Genomic DNA, 20,548 nt, shown 5'->3' on the forward strand with positions numbered 1-20,548 from the left:
AATATAAGTAAGTAGTACTAAGAGTTTATCTGAATCCAGAGTTGTACCTTCAATGTTGAAGATCTTTTTTTGAAAGTTGTCTAGGATTCCTTTTAGTCCGTTGTAGTCCTGGATGAGGAAAGTGTTGTTCTCTTTTGGCTCTGATGCCAGGGACTTGAGTTTTGTCAAATCGACGTTCTTGACCTGCCAAGAAATATATCACTTGAGGGCAGGAATTATAGTGATGTCTAATTTCCTTTTCAATATGAATGATATTTAAACATCCACATCACAGTGGTCTAAGACACTGCATCTCAGTGCTAGAGGCGTCACTACAGACAACCTGGTTCAAATCCAGACTATCACAACCGGCCATGATTGGGAGTCCCATAGAGCGACGCACAATTGGGCCAGTGTCGTCCGAGTTTGGCCGGTGTAGGCCATCACTGTAAATAATAATTTGTTCTTAACTGACTTGCCTAGTTAAATAAAGGTGAAATAAAAACTGGGACGTTGGACTGGACCCTTGAGACTAGGAGTAATAATAAAAACTCTATTTGTATAGCGCTTCTTAATACAAGTCACAAAGTGCTTCACATCAGAAAATAAAATAAAAAGTAATAACAACGACAGGAGGAAGGAGAATGAAGAACCGTTTTCAACCTAGACTTTGAAATGGTCAACAATGGCCCGTCAGAGGATCTCAGGCTGCATCCAGGCTCATAGGGAGATAAAATATATAATAAATGGAATGGTGCTTAACCAAGCCTTAAAAATGGAATCCTTAGTTCTCCTTCCACCAAAGGCAAACGCAAAGCCTAGAATCAAGACTAAACATTGACAGCGCTCTTATGCCTGCAAAAATGATGTGATGGAACACACCTGACTAATCAGAAACACCTGTCAATCCAGTTGTCCCAAATACTTTAGGTGCCCTGAAATATAGGAACTACTGTGTTTGTTACGGTGCGTGAATGAGGACCCAAAAGCGAATCAACTTAAACAGAGCTTCTTTAATTACCAAACATAGGTAGGCTCAGATGGACCGGCAGATTCCGACAGGACAGGACAAGGTTACAGCAAACATGACGACAGTCTGGTTCAGGCATGAATGACACAAACAAACAAGAATCCGACAAGGACAGGAGCAGAAACAGAGAGAGATATTGGGACCTAATCAGAGGGAAAAAAGGGAACAGGTGGGGAACGGGGTGAATGGGTAGTTAGAGGAGACAAGGGACAGCTGGGGGAAAGCGGGGGAGAAAAGGTAACCTAACACGACCAGCAGAGGGAGACAGGGTGAAGGGAAAGGACAGAGACAAGACAACATGACAGTACATGACAGTACCCCCCCACTCACCGAGCGCCTCCTGGCGCACTCGAGGAGGAAACCTGGCGGCAACGGAGGAAATCATCAATCAGCGCACGGTCCAGCACGTCCCGAGAGGGAACCCAACTCCTCTCCTCAGGACCGTACCCCTCCCAGTCAACTAGGTACTGATGACCACGGCCCCGAGGACGCATGTCCAAGATTTTACGGACCCTGTAGATAGGTGCGCCCTCGACAAGGATGGGGGGGGGGGGGAAGACGAGCGGGGGCGCGAAGAACGGGCTTAACACAGGAGACATGGAAGACCGGGTGGACGCGACGAAGATATCGCGGAAGAAGAAGTCGCACTGCGACAGGATTAATGACCTGAGAGATACGGAATGGACCAATGAACCGCGGGGTCAACTTGCGAGAAGCCGTCTTAAGGGGAAGGTTCTGAGTGGAGAGCCAAACTCTCTGACCGCGACAATATCTAGGGCTCTTAGTTCTACGCTTATTAGCAGCTCTCACAGTCTGCGCCCTATAACGGCAAAGTGCAGACCTGACCCTCTTCCAGGTGCGCTCGCAACGTTGGACAAAAGCCTGAGCGGAGGGGACGCTGGACTCGGCGAACTGAGATGAGAACAACGGAGGCTGGTACCCGAGGCTACTCTGAAAAGGAGATAGCCCGGTCGCAGACGAAGGAAGCGAGTTGTGGGCGTATTCTGCCCAGGGGAGCTGTTCTGACCAAGACGCAGGGTTGCGAAAAGAAAGACTGCGTAAGATGCGACCAATAGTCTGATTGGCCCGTTCTGCTTGACCGTTAGACTGGGGGTGAAAGCCGGAAGAGAGACTGACGGAAGCCCCAATCAAACGGCAAAACTCCCTCCAAAATTGAGACGTGAATTGCGGACCTCTGTCCGAAACGACGTCTGACGGAAGGCCATGAATTCTGAAAACATTCTCGATGATGATTTGTGCCGTCTCTTTAGCAGAAGGAAGCTTAGCAAGGGGAATGAAATGAGCCGCCTTAGAGAACCTATCGACAACCGTAAGAATAACAGTCTTCCCCGCTGACGAAGGCAGTCCGGTGACAAAATCTAAGGCGATGTGAGACCACGGTCGAGAGGGAATAGGAAGCGGCCTGAGACGGCCGGCAGGAGGAGAGTTACCGGACTTAGTCTGCGCGCAGACCGAACAAGCAGCCACGAAACGACGCGTGTCATGCTCCCGGGTGGGCCACCAGAAACGCTGGCGAATGGAAGCAAGCGTACCCCGAACGCCAGGGTGGCCGGCTAACTTGGCAGAGTGAGCCCACTGAAGAACGGCCAGACGAGTAGGAACGGGAACGAAAAGAAGGTTCCTAGGACAAGCGCGCGGCGACGGAGTTTGAGTGAGTGCTTGCTTTACCTGCCTCTCAATTCCCCAGACAGTCAACCCGACAACACGCCCCTCAGGGAGAATCCCCTCGGGGTCAGTGGAGGCTACTGAAGAACTGAAGAGACGAGACAAAGCATCAGGCTTGGTGTTCTTAGAGCCCGGACGATAAGAAATCACGAACTCGAAACGAGCGAAAAACAGCGCCCAACGCGCCTGACGCGCATTAAGTCGTTTGGCAGAACGGATGTACTCAAGGTTCCTATGGTCAGTCCAAACGACAAAAGGAACGGTCGCCCCCTCCAACCACTGTCGCCATTCGCCTAGGGCTAACCGGATGGCGAGCAGTTCGCGGTTACCCACATCATAGTTACGTTCCGACGGCGACAGGCGATGAGAAAAATACGCGCATGGGTGGACCTTGTCGTCAGAGAGGGAGCGCTGAGAAAGGATGGCTCCCACTCCCACCTCTGACGCGTCAACCTCGACAACGAACTGTCTAGAGACGTCAGGTGTAACAAGGATAGGAGCGGATGTAAAACGATTCTTGAGGAGATCAAAAGCTCCCTGGGCGGAAACGGACCACTTAAAGCACGTCTTGACAGAAGTAAGGGCTGTGAGAGGAGCTGCCACCTGACCGAAATTACGGATGAAACGACGATAGAAGTTCGCGAAGCCGAGAAAGCGCTGCAGCTCGACGCGTGACTTAGGGACGGGCCAATCAATGACAGCTTGGACCTTAGCGGGATCCATCTTAATGCCTTCAGCGGAAATAACAGAACCGAGAAATGTGACGGAGGAGGCATGAAAAGTGCACTTCTCAGCCTTCACAAAAAGACAATTCTCTAAAAGGCGCTGGAGGACACGTCGAACGTGCTGAACATGAATCTGGAGTGACGGTGAAAAAATCAGGATATCGTCAAGGTAAACGAAAACAAAGATGTTCAGCATGTCTCTCAGGACATCATTGACTAATGCCTGAAAGACAGCTGGAGCGTTAGCGAGGCCGAAAGGAAGAACCCGGTATTCAAAGTGCCCTAACGGAGTGTTAAACGCCGTCTTCCACTCGTCCCCCTCCCTGATGCGCACGAGATGGTAAGCGTTACGAAGGTCCAACTTAGTGAAAAACCTGGCTCCCTGCAGGATCTCGAAGGCTGAAGACATAAGAGGAAGCGGATAACGATTCTTCACTGTTATGTCATTCAGCCCTCGATAATCTATGCAGGGGCGCAGAGACCCGTCCTTCTTCTTGACAAAAAAAAACCCCGCTCCGGCGGGAGAGGAGGAGGGGACTATGGTACCGGCGTCAAGAGCTACAGACAAATAATCTTCGAGAGCCTTACGTTCGGGAGCCGACAGAGAGTATAGTCTACCCCGGGGGGGGGGTGGTTCCCGGAAGGAGATCAATACTACAATCATACGACCGGTGTGGAGGAAGAGAGGTGGCCCTGGACCGACTGAACACCGTGCGCAGATCGTGATATTCCTCCGGCACCCCTGTCAAATCACCAGGCTCCTCCTGTGAAGAAGAGACAGAGGAAACAGGAGGGATAGCAGACATTAAACATTTCACATGACAAGAGACGTTCCAGGAGAGGATAGAATTACTAGACCAATTAATGGAAGGATTATGACAAACTAGCCAGGGATGGCCCAAAACAACAGGTGTAAAAGGTGAACGAAAAATTAAAAAAGAAATGGTTTCACTATGATTACCAGAAACAGTGAGGGTTAAAGGTAGCGTCTCACGCTGAATCCTGGGGAGAGGACTACCATCCAGGGCGAACAAGGCCGTGGGCTCCTTTAACTGTCTGAGAGGAATGTCATGTTCCCGAGCCCAGGTCTCGTCCATAAAACAGCCCTCCGCCCCAGAGTCTATTAAGGCACTGCAGGAAGCTGACGAACCGGTCCAGCGTAGATGGACCGACAAGGTAGTGCAGGATCTTGAAGGAGAGACAGGAGTAGTAGCGCTCACCAGTAGCCCTCCGCTTACTGACGAGCTCTGGCCTTTTACTGGACATGAAGTGACAAAATGACCAGCGGAACCGCAATAGAGACAGAGGCGGTTGGTGATTCTCCGTTCCCTCTCCTCAGTCGAGATGCGGATACCTCCCAGCTGCATGGGCTCAGCACCCGAGCCGGCAGAGGAAGATGGTAGTGATGCGGAGAGGGAGGCGACGGAGAGCGCGAGCTCCTTTCCACGAGCTCGGTGACGAAGATCAACCCGTCGCTCAATGCGAATAGCGAGTTCAATCAAGGAATCCACGCTGGAAGGAACCTCCCGGGAGAGAATCTCATCCTTTACCTCTGCGCGGAAACCCTCCAGAAGACGAGCGAGCAAGGCCGGCTCGTTCCAGCCACTGGAGACAGCAAGAGTGCGAAACTCAATAGAGTAGTCTGTTATGGATCGATTGCCTTGACATAGGGAAGACAGGGCCCTGGAAGCCTCCTCCCCAAAAACAGATCGATCAAAAACCCGTATCATCTCCTCCTTAAAGTCTTGATACTGGTTAGTACACTCAGCCCTTGCCTCCCAGATTGCCGTGCCCCACTCACGAGCCCGTCCAATAAGGAGAGATATGACGTAGGCGACACGAGCAGTGCTCCTGGAGTAAGTGTTGGGCTGGAGAGAAAACACAATATCACACTGGGTGAGGAACGAGCGGCATTCAGTGGGCTCCCCAGAGTAACACGGCGGGTTATTGATTCTGGGCTCCGGAGATTCGAAAGCCCTGGAAGTGGCCGGTGGATCGAGGCGGAGATGGTGAACCTGTTCTGTGAGGTTGGAGACTTGGGTGGCCAGGGTCTCAACGGCATGTCGAGCAGCAGACAATTCCTGCTTGTGTCTGCCTAGCATCGCTCCCTGGATCTCGACGGCTGAGTGGAGAGGATCCGAAGTCGCTGGGTCCATTCTTGGTCGGATTCTTCTGTTACGGTGCGTGAATGAGGACCCAAAAGCGAATCAACTTAAACAGAGCTTCTTTAATTACCAAACATAGGTAGGCTCAGATGGACCGGCAGATTCCGACAGGACAGGACAAGGTTACAGCAAACATGACGACAGTCTGGTTCAGGCATGAATGACACAAACAAACAAGAATCCGACAAGGACAGGAGCAGAAACAGAGAGAGATATTGGGACCTAATCAGAGGGAAAAAAGGGAACAGGTGGGGAACGGGGTGAATGGGTAGTTAGAGGAGACAAGGGACAGCTGGGGGAAAGCGGGGGAGAAAAGGTAACCTAACACGACCAGCAGAGGGAGACAGGGTGAAGGGAAAGGACAGAGACAAGACAACATGACAGTACATGACAGTGTTGTCATTTCTAAATGGTACAAACAATATTTACACAAATACCCTCAAATAAAATCTAATAGTCTGTACTTTAACCTCATAGTAACTGTTTCATTTCAAATCCAAACTTTTGGAGTATAGAGCCAAAAGAAAAATAAGTGCTTCACTATCCCAATAATTACGGAGGGCGATGTATTTCTTAGATGATATCGTAAAAGCAGGTCTGGACAACCTTCTTTACATGCAGCTCGAGATTCGGTGGGGGCCAAATAAAATAACTTCAGATTTCTTATCATTGAGCTGGATAAATTGTCAAACATCTAATATTTGATGTCAACAAGACACTTGTGAATGGAAGCTACGCTAGCTTGGTCACTGGGTCTTATTGGTAAATAGAGCTGCGTGTGATCTGCATAGCAGTGAAACGGAATGTTATGATTGCGGGTGATACCACCAAGGGGAAGAATTGACAGGGGTCACTATAGGGCCATTCAGTGCAGATCGCACACTAGTGTGATACAACAGGTTGAAACTGAGTGGACAACATAGGCTTTGCAACAACATCGAGAACAACTAACACAATGAAATGGACAGCGCTTTCTAAGGTGATGATTAATTCAAAACACCCATATGCATAGAGCTTATGCATAGGTCTACAGTGCCTTGCGAAAGTATTCGGCCCCCTTGAACTTTGCGACCTTTTGCCACATTTCAGGCTTCAAACATAAAGATATAAAACTGTATTTTTTTGTAAAGAATCAACAACAAGTGGGACACAATCATGAAGTGGAACGACATTTATTGGATATTTCAAACTTTTTTAACAAATCAAAAACTGAAAAACTGGGCGTGCAAAATTATTCAGCCCCCTTAAGTTAATACTTTGTAGCGCCACCTTTTGCTGCGATTACAGCTGTAAGTCGCTTGGGGTATGTCTCTATCAGTTTTGCACATCGAGAGACTGACATTTTTTCCCATTCCTCCTTGCAAAACAGCTCGAGCTCAGTGAGGTTGGATGGAGAGCATTTGTGAACAGCAGTTTTCAGTTCTTTCCACAGATTCTCGATTGGATTCAGGTCTGGACTTTGACTTGGCCATTCTAACACCTGGATATGTTTATTTTTGAACCATTCCATTGTAGATTTTGCTTTATGTTTTGGATCATTGTCTTGTTGGAAGACAAATCTCCGTCCCAGTCTCAGGTCTTTTGCAGACTCCATCAGGTTTTCTTCCAGAATGGTCCTGTATTTGGCTCCGTCCATCTTCCCATCAATTTTAACCATCTTCCCTGTCCCTGCTGAAGAAAAGCAGGCCCAAACCATGATGCTGCCACCACCATGTTTGACAGTGGGGATGGTGTGTTCAGCTGTGTTGCTTTCACGCCAAACATAACCTTTTGCATTGTTGCCAAAAAGTTCAATTTTGGTTTCATCTGACCAGAGCACCTTCTTCCACATGTTTGGTGTGTCTCCCAGGTGGCTTGTGGCAAACTTTAAACGACACTTTTTATGGATATCTTTAAGAAATGGCTTTCTTCTTGCCACTAAAAAGGCCAGATTTGTGCAATATACGACTGATTGTTGTCCTATGGACAGAGTCTCCCATCTCTGCAGTTCATCCAGAGTGATCATGGGCCTCTTGGCTGCATCTCTGATCAGTCTTCTCCTTGTATGAGCTGAAAGTTTAGAGGGACGGCCAGGTCTTGGTAGATTTGCAGTGGTCTGATACTCCTTCCATTTCAATATTATCGCTTGCACAGTGCTCCTTGGGATGTTTAAAGCTTGGGAAATCTTTTTGTATCCAAATCCGGCTTTAAACTTCTTCACAACAGTATCTCGGACCTGCCTGGTGTGTTCCTTGTTCTTCATGATGCTCTCTGCGCTTTTAACGGACCTCTGAGACTATCACAGAGCAGGTGCATTTATACGGAGACTTGATTACACACAGGTGGATTGTATTTATCATCATTAGTCATTTAGGTCAACATTGGATCATTCAGAGATCCTCACTGAACTTCTGGAGAGAGTTTGCTGCACTGAAAGTAAAGGGGCTGAATAATGTTGCACGCCCAATTTTTCAGTTTTTGATTTGTTAAAAAAGTTTGAAATATCCAATAAATGTTGTTCCACTTCATGATTGTGTCCCACTTGTTGTTGATTCTTCACAAAAAAATACAGTTTTATATCTTTATGTTTGAAGCCTGAAATGTGGCAAAAGGTCGCAAAGTTCAAGGGGGCCGAATACTTTCGCAAGGCACTGTATATATGAGCCCAAGCCCACCCCCTTCCACATTGTTACATTACAGCCTTATTCTAAAATTGATTAAAAATGTTTTTTTCCCTCATCAGCCTACACCCAATTCCCCATAATGACAAAGCAAAAACAGGTTTTTAGAAATTGTAGATAAAATTGTAGAATAACCTTTGGGAGCAATTACAGCCTTGAGTCTTCTTGGGTATGATGCTACAAGCTTGTCACACCTGTATTTGTCGAGTTTCTCCCCTTCTTCTCTGCAGATCCGCTCAAGCTCTGTCAGGTTGGATGGGGAGCATTTCTGCACAGCTATTTTCAGGTCTATTTTCAAGTTCGGTCTCTGGCTGAGCCACTCAAAGACATTCAGAGACATGACCCGTAGCAACTCCTGCGTTGCCTGGGCTGTGTGCTTAGGGTCATTGTCCTGTTGGAAGGTGAACCTTCACCACAGTCTGAGGTCCTGAGCGCTCTGGAGCAGGTTTTCGTCAAGGATCTCTCTGTACTTTTCTCCGTTCATCTTTGCCTCGATCTCGACTAGTCTCCCAGTCCCTGACGCTGAAAAACATCCCCACGGCGTGATGCTGTCACCACCATGTTTCACCGTAGAGATGGTGCCAGGTTTCCTCCAGACGTGACACTTGGCATTCAGGCCAAAGAGTTCAATCTTGCTTCATCAGACCAGAGAACCTTGTTTTTCTTTTGGCAAACTCCAGGGGGCTGTCATGTGCATTTTACTGATGAGTGGCTTCCGTCTGGCCAAACTACCATAAAGGCCTGATTGGGTGAGTGATACAGAGATGGTTGTCCTTCTGGAAGGTTCTTCCATGTCCAATCAATTGAATTTACCACAGGTGGACTCCAATCAAGTTGTAGAAACATCTCAAGGATGATCAGTGAAAACAGGATGCACCTGAGCTCAATTTCGAGTCTCATAGCAAAGGGTTATGAGACTCGAAATTGAGCTCAGGTGCATCCTGTTTTCACTGATCATCCTTGAGATGTTTCTATATATATATATATGTATGTGCACATTACACACACATTTGCAAACATTTCTAAAAACCTGTTTTCGCTTTGTCATTATGGGGTATTGTGTGTATATTGCTGAGGATTTTTTTGATTTAATAATTTTTTGTGTAACATATCAAAATGTGGAAAAAGTCAAGGAGTCTGAATACTTTCCGAAGGCACTGTATACAATACATAGACTACCGCATATTACACATGGCAGAAAAACATTTTAAAAAACCCACTAATTTAAGATTGGTACATAATTGGTCTAGCCTAATGAAGCAAATTCAGAGTTAGCCTACAATTATAGCGCATTTGTATTTGATTTTGAATAGTTGTGAAACATGTTACTATCGATGTTCCCTAACAGATTTCACTTGGTTTCCCAAATTAAGCACTCGGTAGCTGCAGGGACAGGGTTGGAGAGCCCATGGCATACAGAGTTTGGGCGGAATATCGCCTGTCACGCAGTGAAATAACCGGAGTAGTTTGACCAATGCCAGTCAAATATTTACAAGCGAGAAAATGGCCTCCATTCGCTATTTGAGTGTTCGAGGCACGAGTGTGGTCCTCTAACAAAGATGAGACTCTGGCAGACAGTTTATTCTTGGTTTTAACTGGTGCCACCGAGTCTAACGTAGCCTGACATACATTATGTAATTGAACCTGTTCAGCAAATCATCAGTGTGATGACACAGAACAGGATCCTTAGTAGAGGATAAAAAAGCATTTGTAAATTTACTAGCCGTTGTGGAGGTATTGATGGGTGAAGGAGTGGAAACAGACACATTTTTAGGTGGAGGAGAAAGCATTTTAAAAGCAATACTGATATGGTCAGAGACACACACATCAACAGTTTCCAAGTTATCAATATTCAGACCATAGGACAGCAGGAGATCAAGAGTATGGCCTTTGTTGTGTGTAGGCCCTGTGGCATGTAGCACAATGTTAAAGGATTCTAACAGGTTAAAGATGCACGATGCAGATATCACTCTGCCATTTTCTGGTTGCTGAACTTCTAATAGTTCGCTTAATTTCAGTTTGTGAACAAAACAAACAAGTGTGGAGAATCACTGTACCATCCAAACCGCTGTAAAATATATTTTCCATGATCAAAAATATTGTATTTACAGCTGTTTGAGGCTGGTGTACAAAATTGAAAGTAAAAGCTTAAAAACAGGGAGCATAGAAATAGCGCACATAGAAGATATCTACCAGAGCTACCTCTTCTTAGACTTGCATTCAATGAGAATGACAGATCTATAACACACATTTCTATGTGAAATTGGTCAGGTGGCCCAAAAAGGTACATACATTGCAGCTTTAAAAAACTCCCAACTAGTGTAATATTTGGGAAACACACATAAATGTAAGCAGCATACATTGAAATCATACATTAAAAGCACTAACACTGGTATACACTGGTGATCAACTAGTCGATACGGCCATATGCCAATATATTTGCACCTTGGTTAACTTCAAGTGACACAATTTGAAAATGTACCTCAATCCAGGGATGGAAGGTGTTGCTGTACTCCTAATTATCCCACAACAATTTATGGTAAATCGAGAAGATAAATATACTGCTTCTTTAGCATTAGCTAACTAGCACGAGAATGTAATGGAATTAAGTCATACAGTTGTGTGGTGTTGTGTAGGGGGTATTATAGATATTATAGGACTTACCCCGATGACAAAGCGGATGATGTTTTTCTTATCACTTCTTTCGATAGAGTTGAACCTTTTATCAGTATCGCTGGGATTTCCATCTGTTATTATGACCAGTACTTTAGTTGCATCTGCGGTGGCGCCGGCAGCTTGGTTTTCAAAAATGTTTTTCCTGAAATAGATGTATTCAAACAACAGATCAAGCTATCTTTCTTACACCACAATCCCCTTTGATCAGATTCTGAGTATTCGGTCAGAACTTTGAAAGTAAAACTGATGAATAATTATCAACTGGGACCTACAAGACAAAGTCTATTGCCTTATGTGTGTTGGTTAGATCAGCCATGTGCTCTTCTTTCCAAAGTTTAGTCAAGGCTCTCCCCTCTTGGAAGTCTCTGAAGTTGAAAACTGTCCTGGTGTTTGTTGAGAACTGAACCGCTGCGAACTGTCGTTTACAAAAGAGGAAGAGATGACTAATATTGATTTCATACCATACTTTCCATGCAACAACATAGCACATGCACTCTTAGAATTAGTGGTGACTCAAGGAACCCTGAAGATCCTCAAGGAACCATTGCAAGTCAAGTGGTTCATATTTGCACCTTTGGTTAGTTGAGGGGTTCTTGGAGGAACTTTGAATGGTTTAATGTAGCATTGGGTTCGTGGAGGAACCCTGGATTAGAGGCGTGGCTTAGTAGGGGCGTGGCTTTAAGATACTGTATATATTTTGTAGGCCACCCGTAAGAGTAAATGTCGCTCCTGTTGATCTGTTCTGCTGTATTGTCATCACATGTGAAGGTTAAACACTAATATTTTTGTAGTGTCAATGAGACATACAGAGGTGTTCCTCAAGAGCCTATGCTCTTCCAAAATGGGAATAGTTGCCACTTTATTACTATATGTGAACATAATTAATATTATTAACATTTTATTTAAATATATAATATGTATAAATATTCAAGGATTTAGTTTGCAGTGTGAAAATTAACATGATGACCAGGAATGACATTTACGCTAACGGGTGTCCAAAAAGTGAATATCTGAAAGCCCTGGCTTCAATATGATAGGCTGCCAGCACTTCAAACCATAACTAAGGTTATGGTTTGAAACTTTACACAGAGGGGTGCCTCAAGGAACCTGTTTGAACTGGAAAGGCTATTCTGTTGTGGCAACCCAAAAGGTTCTTCTAGGCACCTTTACTTCTAAGAGTGTAGATAAACAGATGTATGTTCAGCAACCTCACAAGCAGGTTTTAAGTTATGAGCTTTAAAAGGGAGGAATACCTTAATTGAGGAGTTTTTTAGGGTTGTCATGATATTGTTTATGAAACCTTTGTTCTCATCAAATTCTTCCTTTGTCATGCTTCCTGATCCGTCAAAGAGGAAAACGAGGTCCACTATTTTCTTAGTACATTCTGGAAGAGAAAGTGAATTACATAAATGGATATGATGGATAACACTCACAACATTCTTCACATATTCAGGAATCCAGATCTTATCATTCACAATTAATATTTTGTGACCTAATGTAATTTAGCATGACATGAATAAACAGTCAATATATACCAAATCTTAGGTTATGTTATCTACAAATGTGTTCAAGTTTCACTCTTATACCTTGGAAGGCAGGTGTAAAGTTCGAGGTGATCTGGAGCTGGCTGTTGAACTGATAACAGATACCGTTCAGATAGGAGTTCCCATCACACTCGTGTGCCAGGCCAGGGCTGCAGGCCTGAATGAGGAGAATACGTCATTTTTTATTTATTTATTTTATTTTACCTGCCTGTTCAGGTGCAGAACGACAGATTTGTACCTTGTACCTTGTCAGCTTCCGGTTACTAGTCCAACGCTCTAACCACTAGGCTACCCTGCCGCCCCAAAATTGTAAATTAGGGTGACCAGACGTCCCCGGAAGTGTCCCCGTTTTTAACAGTGCATTAAAAACAGACTGCAAAGTGAAATAATATTTGACGTGGCAAGAAAGACCGGGCAGCAGAGCCTACCGGTTGACGTCTCAATTGCGTTGTGCTTGTTTTGTCCAGCAGAGCGGGCTGCTCGCTATAGCAGCTTCATTCACTCTTCTACTAACTACTTGCTCGCTCTAGTTTTAGAGAAAACTGCTGTGGAAAACTCGGCCAGAACCTAACAAGTGTCAAGTGAATCCACAACATCACCACAAACGTCTTTTCAAGCCAGGTAAGTTACAATCGTTTGAGATACTAGCTAGTAATTTTATAATGTCTCAATTCATTATATAGATAGATGATCTGCTCTATAAGGTTTTAAATTGGTTATGCTAGCTAACATTAGCTATGTCGACTAAGTTATCTAGCTAGGATCGCTAGCTACTGTCATGGTAGCAAGGTTAAAAAACGTGCAATTTTGAAAATATGATTTTATTAAATGTGTGCACAATTAATTCTGAGAATATTTATTTGTAGATTACAGTTAAAATGGTTTGCCATTTATAATAAGTAGTGTGAAAATATATTTTGACATTTTCAGGAATAACATTAGCATAATGTTTTCTGTTAGAGAGTGGAGAGGACGACTGGATAGGAAGAAGAGAGGAGGAAAGATAAAGAAAGATATGATTACAGAGCCTGCCAACTTATTATTCCAAACAATGTTTTTGAGATAAAATACAAAAATGAGGCAAGCAATGGGAATCTGTTAACCAAAGTATTTTATCTAATAGTGTAACGTAAACTAACTCACTCTTGTACATCGCCTTGGTCTGTACAATTTACCTTATTTTAGCGCCCAAAAAACGTAATACTTCCAGATCAACTGTAATGTCAATACCATTGTAAAGCACAATTTCTCCCCTTTCCAATGAAATCAATGACATGACCTCCACGCTGCCCGTTTTTGCATGATTCAAGAAGGTAATGAGCTCCGTCGGGTCTTTTTAAAAATGGCGGGTGGGGAAGCGAAACTAATGCGTGATAGTGAGAAGGAGAGATGTTGTGTGGGGAAACAGCTTTTTTTCACTCGATCTGTCCAATTTATCACCTCGAAAATGTAAATAAAACACTATAAAGAGTTTATATAATGTGTCATTACATACCTAATTTGAAGGTTTGTGTCGAATTTGAATTGGGTTTTTAGGGTGGTGCTAAAGTGGTCTTCAGAAGTAAACAGTGGCTTTTGAGTCATGATCGCTTGCAGTGATGACGCAAACATTGACTAGGTTTCCCCCCTTACTGTCCATTTCTTATTTTTAAAGGATGAGAGAAGTGCTACACCTGGTGGAGAGAGATTGTAAGACATAAATAGTTGCTTTATGCGTGCTGTACGTTAGGACATGACACGTCACGATGTAACGGAGGGTCAGTTTTCTCAACTTTTCTCCAACACTCTAGAGCCATTACCATGTCCATCAACACTTGAATAGAAACGTAGTTCACACCCCAGATTTTGAAGTCAACACAGTCGCTACAGTCCCATTAGTTTTCTTTGCAGCCTTGTTTGAATGTCGCGGTTGCGCACATTTGTACGGAATGGGGTGAGTTTACGTTACTATTTGTTATTAAAGATTGGAGAGGAAGGAGAAGAAGAAATGAAGGGAGTAAAACGAGTGAAGCGAGGAGAGTGTAGAAGAGTGAGGTGGAAAGGTGAAGAGAAGGAAGACGAGTGAAGAAAAGAGGAGGAGAAAGATTGGAGCAGAAGAAAAAGTTAAGAGAGTAAGAAGAGCAGACAGAGGAGGTACAATGGCTCTTTCCAAGAAACGGAATGAATGATATATGGACAGCAGCAAGAAATAAGCTCACTGTTCCTACGCTTATTGTGAAGACAAACTTCAACCTCCCCTGCCAGGAGTTCACGGTGAAGCTGGCCAAAGAGAGCAATCCTGAAGAAGATACATTCTTCTGAGAAATATACAGATTAGGTTGGTATAAGTATATTATGTAGTTACCAATCACATCATCGTCTTATTTCTTTATTACGTTGTTAAGTATTTCACATAGACTATTGCCTGTTTTTTCAATTTTGCTAATGTTCTCTTATGCTCTTATTCTACCCAGACTACCAGGACCACTGAATGGCTGTTCAGATTGGACAGTTCTGTCTAGTCTGTAGTGTTTCTGTAACAGTTGTTTTCTCTGTCACAATGTGCCTGTTAGACTAAATACACTAAACCCGGAATTGTCCCCCTTTTTTAATTTCATAGATAATAACGGATATTTTAATGATATATTGACCGCCGAACTGGAAATGTCCCCGGTTTTAATTTCAGAACTGTGGTCACCTTATTGTAAATGTGCTAAAAATAATGGATTGTCTGGTGGACCTCAGATGTCTTCAAAAGAGAGAGTTACTGGAATTTGCCATGATCATTTTTAGATTGCTGAGGTGTTGTTTTATAACTCAAGTGAAACAAGTCATTTAGGTTTACACAGGCAACCCAATTCTGATCTTTGTTCCACTAATTGGTGGAGCTGATCTGATTGGTCAAAAGACCAATTAGTGAAGAAAAATTCAGAATCGGGCTGCCTATGTAAATGCTGCCAAACATATTACATATGTACGGTACACTCACATGGAGTATTTGAAAACAAGAACGTGATCAAATTAAATGTTTGGTGGTTTATCTTACAGTGAACGTTGGAGGAGAAGTAGATTGTGCAACCATAGACAGTCCAATGTACTTGATTGTGTCAGTTTCTGTTGAAAGGGAAAAGGCAGACGTGCAGAATCAACTAGTATTTCTCATTTTCAAGATCCTGTTGACATTTCAACAATATTTAATACTCGATTAGCCATGGTTACCGTGAATAGGTGTTACATGTTCTTATAATTATTAATGTTCTTATAATTAACCACCTTTCTAAATTGCAGTCCAGTAAGTACAGTATAGTGTATCATCAACATCCATCTCTACCTTGAGGAGTGTAACAGTCTGTACAGTTTGTTCGGTCTTGAGCACATCTACAGATTCCACCAGATCCATTCTTCTGATATGGCGCACTGACCATTACCCTGTGGGTGAGAAATAAAAATGTTAGTTCGGTCGATTTAGATGAGACTGCATCCACTTCTATTACATATGATACACTTTAGATCCAAGAATGGTTGCATAACATTTCTGACAATGTTGGTAAATTACTTTTGTATATCTGTTTTCTTTCAGTTACTAAGGTTAGAATAGCAACTGCATGGCGAAAGAGGAAAGCACGATGTTGTCAGAGGTGTGATATGACAGAACACAAGTCAGAATTTCCATCCCGTCAACGTATGCATAACTGATACACTGATACACATTAGTCATGGGCATCGGGTGCAGCTGACATCATTTAAGAAAGTAAATAAGAATATAATATGTGGATGCTACCATGAAAGGATAATCCTCAATGAGTCTTGAATAATAATGAGTGAGAAAGTTACAGAGGCATAACTCCCCTGTTATTGTAATGGTGAGAGGTTCGCATGTCTTGGGGTGTGATATTTGTACGTCTAACATTCAAAAGGTGTTGCACTTTCTAAACGCTTCACCAGACATGGATGAAGATACCCTCAAATGAAAGCTGCCAGACTGCACTTTAACCTCATAGTCATTATATAATTTAAAATCCAAAGTGCTGGAGTACAGAGCCAAAACAACAACAAATGTGTAACTGTCCCAATACTTTTGGAGCTTACAGAGACACATATATTTCTAAATACATTGCTATGGATATATTTAGTGCATGTTTGCAGACACAGGAATATTTTTCTGGTCATTTTTGTTTCCTCAGGTTTGTGATACTGTTTTGCAGATGTTTGTAACATAATACTTCGCATTTTTCACTATGACGATAACAATAACACTTGCCCTTTCTCCTTGCCAGAAATGAACTGCAGGACCTTGTAACCAAAGAAATCCTTTTCCTCCCCCTTGTAGATTTTTGGGTTTGCTTCATCTATGTTGAAAGCCATTGAAGAGACAGCTGGCAAAGAAAAGAAAGAAAGGTACAATCGGATGACAGACAACTATTTGGGTTAGATGCATAAAAATGATATTCGTCAATATTTGCTGTCTAGTAGGCCTAATCCACGATGTACAATAAAATACATCATTTAAACAGCATTTCACACAAATATTAGATATCTGATCTTCCCTACAACACAGGAAATAATTTCATATTTTAGATTGTGGTCAGTGATGGGAGAAGATCATAGCAGGTGCTATGGGGGCGTTGGGGCGGGGGGCAAAGCCTCCCTAAATTGACTTTTGTGCCCACCCAAAAAACCTATCAACATTTGGATACAGTTATTTATTGATATAAATATTACTGCACCAGAGCTACATGCTCTAGCCAGTCAAACTGCCTGCCAGTTCATTGCCAACCCTGTAGCCTATTTTATACTCAGCAAGCAAGAGCAAGCTGCTTCTCCCTATTAGTAACAAACAAATTGCTCAAAATAAGTGACCAAACTATATTGCTATTCCTGGGATTTGCTTTGAGCTAGGATACTCGTGCCAGAGCTATTATCAATAGACAGAGGAGAGGGGAAGAGAGCGAGGCCAGTGGAGCTGATGCTAGCAGAGATGCGTGAATAGTGCAAGACGGGAATAGTGAAGACAGAGATGTGTTACAAATGTATGGTAATTCATATATTAATCAATCATTCGTAGGCCTATGCTGCCATGCTACCTGACCTGTGCTATGCAAGACAGAGGCAAATAATATCCACCAGAGACAGATTTAAATATAATATAGGCCTTCATAATAAAGGTCTACTATCGCATTGCTGTCTCTCTCTCCCCCTTCAAACTTTCGTTGTCAATTCATTTGGTAGGCTACATTGTTTTAGCATTATCCAAGGCCTAGGCTTTTAATAGCCAACGTTTTTAGGAAAGGAGAAATGTGATTTGCTGTTGTGTGTTTGAAATGCGCTGGTGGCTTTAAATGGTGGGTCCTTTTGACGGGTATGTGTGTGAGTTTGCTTATTCTCTCTATGTCCATTCAGAACTTTTCCTAAAGTAAATTCATACATTTCTGTTGTTGCGCATTCACTATTCCCGTCTTGCACTATTCACGCATCTCTGCTAGCATCTCTGTAGTTATCCATTTGGCCGAGCGCTTGGCCTCTGGCTATGGTCCTGATATTGCCACTCCTACAGCGGAGACTCACAAAACAGCCAAGTGCTGGGCTGCACATCGTCTGGATAACCCAGGTTAGCCTATACGTGTCTCCATTTTACCTGGGCTTCTCCCAAATCGTTACATTTAGGCTAACAGTTGGTGAAATATGTTTTTGCCCATGGTCCCATAATTGGTTAGTCCAGCCCAAATAAATGGCTCTGGTCCCGTGTGTGTTGGAACCTTCATTGTTGATGCTTTGCTTATTGGTTATGTGGTGCATTGCCACATAACCATGTCGGTGGAATATTCGTTGCTTATATTATATATAGCCTAACTATAAATATAGCATCAAACAGTACCCCCCAGCTGATCATAGTCTGGCGCAGGCTCTGGTGAAAACAAGTAAAGGTTCAGTCTGGAAGATGTGCACATGGATGAAAAGGTACATAAACATATTTTGAGGAATCATCATTTACATTGTTTGGGCTGAACATAGGTGTGCTATAGACTACTGTGGTTCAACCAGAACTGCCATTAATAGTTAACGTAGCTGTAACATTGTAAATAACTTCATTTTTCACTGTGAAAAATGTGTGATAAATGGCCAATAGTTAATGCTTATCATTGACTGTCTCAAAAACATGAATCGACAATGAAGTTGTATCTAGTTTTAAAAGGTTAAGTGGCCTGTGGTTCAAACCAACTACTATCTCGTTTTAAAAGGTAAAGTGGCCTGTGGTTCAAACCAACTACTGCCTTAAATTGAAAAAAGTGGAAGTCGGTTACCTTTATTGACGTGAAACAACAGTATGACTAGTTCTGTTTTCTAAAAAGCCCCCCAAATAGTGACAATGGAGCAACTAACAAGTCAATTAAATTCAGAGCATTGGATTTTGATTTGGTTGGGATCCCCATTAGCCGATGGCAATGGCAACATTAGGCACCTTCCTTTTACATAAATTATCCTTGTGCAAGTTAAGCATCCATTTTGAAAGCATATACTCCTCTACAGTACTTCAAGTTTGTCTATTGATTACAATGGTGTGAACAGTTCAACATATTTAGTTTTAGTCAGGAATAGCAAAACTAAAACTAAACTGTAATTTAAAACATGTAATATTGAAAGTAATTTACTTGTTTCTACTAGTTGAGCTGATGATGTTTTGTACAAATCCTGATAGTCAGCACTTACCCATGGCTGCCATGCAGGTGAGCAGGCAGAGGGGTCCTTGCCTGGACATCTTCTCTTCTCCTTCACTTTGTTCACTAGCATGCAGTGAGGAAAATCTTGCACCACTCAACCTTTTGCAAATGAAACTTACTCGTCTTCCTGCACTTTGTTTCCTGTGTGCCTCACTCACGAAAGTAGCTGCTGTGAATCACTATCATTTGGGTGAGAAAGTGGATGTACGTGTTTTATGCAGCTTCCTCTTTTGCATGATTGGTATAGGTACATTACCCCGTCCCCTTCTTTTATACTTCCCCAGTGAGAATACTTTATAAGTGTCAAATGTGAGAACCCTGTCAAGAAAACAGAGTACAGAGTACATACTACAGAGGCAACAACAAACATAGGAGAAAGCTTATTTGGCTATTCAGTTGAGTTTCATTTTATTTCACATATGACTATAGTTTAGTTTTTATTGTGTTTGAAATCACATAGGCAGCAGCGCAAGAAAAGTGACTTTTTCTAACCCCAGACACTTCTGGATTCCCTGTTTGATTGAGATTCTCCTTGCTTCAATGTTACATAATCATTTTAATCAAATGTTGTCCCAATTGCCACATTGTACACATTGACATTTTCTCTAATGAGATAAATAGTTAGCTAGTTGCTAAATGTCTGTCGGGGGAAGGGTGTTGGTACCTTTTTAACCACAACGCTCTTTGGCTATGCAGTGACATCAGTTTCACACTTGTACAGTGTTAAATGTTTCAACACCTTTCATGTTTGCTGTTTGTGCTGTTTTGCATATCATAATTGTATTTGATGTGTGTATCTTTGCAATCACAGGTCTCATTTGCAAAAGAGACATTGGTCACAATAGGACTCCCAGTCAAAATAAGGTTAAATATAAGAACTCTTACATTAGTGTTGGGAACCCCCTATGTGTTTGGACTGTCATTGCATAACTTATTGCAGTGTGTTGTAGAGTGCAAAGTTCAGAGGATGTCCTCTGGTGATTGCAACATTTCCCTTCTGTTTTGAACTATCTACACACCATCTAGAAGTTATTGTTTGTGTTCTCTTTCTTGCTGCCTCCTCTTCTACCCTATCCCAGGTAATTTGTTGTTTTTGTGTTGGTTTTCCTTATAGTTGCTTATTGTAGCATCTTTGGGTTTTAGAAAAGCGATATAAAATAATATGTATGAAACGAAAAGCCTAATTTCTGCAAATTATTAATTGCAGAATTGCCTACATACTTGCCACTGGTTTAAAACCCATCAAGCAGGTATTCCCAAACTGGGACAATGCCTTCGACGGTACGCCAAATTAAAATGTGATTCTATAAAATAAATACATGTAAAAAATATTCACATTTTCAAACAGTCCATTTACTAAGGCCCACGTCCATAGAGACACATAC

At 42.8% G+C, this 20,548-nt stretch overlaps 1 protein-coding gene across 1 annotated transcript in view; it reads right to left on the reverse strand.

Annotated features, from left to right (window-relative positions):
* LOC110485924 (integrin alpha-L) overlaps window positions 1-19,481 on the reverse strand; it is a 30,278-nt gene extending 10,797 nt beyond the window's left edge. Inside the window, exons 1-9 of the mRNA XM_036940587.2 lie at window positions 19,153-19,481; window positions 16,706-16,820; window positions 15,776-15,873; window positions 15,491-15,558; window positions 12,508-12,622; window positions 12,175-12,305; window positions 11,194-11,336; window positions 10,910-11,063; window positions 48-183 (exon numbers count right to left, since the gene is read on the reverse strand). Of these exons, the coding sequence (XP_036796482.1) occupies window positions 48-183; window positions 10,910-11,063; window positions 11,194-11,336; window positions 12,175-12,305; window positions 12,508-12,622; window positions 15,491-15,558; window positions 15,776-15,873; window positions 16,706-16,820; window positions 19,153-19,201 (1,009 nt within the window). The 5' untranslated portion in view covers window positions 19,202-19,481. The remainder of the gene's footprint in view (window positions 1-47; window positions 184-10,909; window positions 11,064-11,193; window positions 11,337-12,174; window positions 12,306-12,507; window positions 12,623-15,490; window positions 15,559-15,775; window positions 15,874-16,705; window positions 16,821-19,152) is intronic.
* Window positions 19,482-20,548: the final 1,067 nt, after the last annotated feature.

The sequence above is a fragment of the Oncorhynchus mykiss genome, chromosome 13 (assembly GCF_057628025.1).
Source record: "Oncorhynchus mykiss isolate SJ-2025 chromosome 13, ASM5762802v1, whole genome shotgun sequence".
Lineage (NCBI taxonomy): Eukaryota > Metazoa > Chordata > Actinopteri > Salmoniformes > Salmonidae > Oncorhynchus > Oncorhynchus mykiss.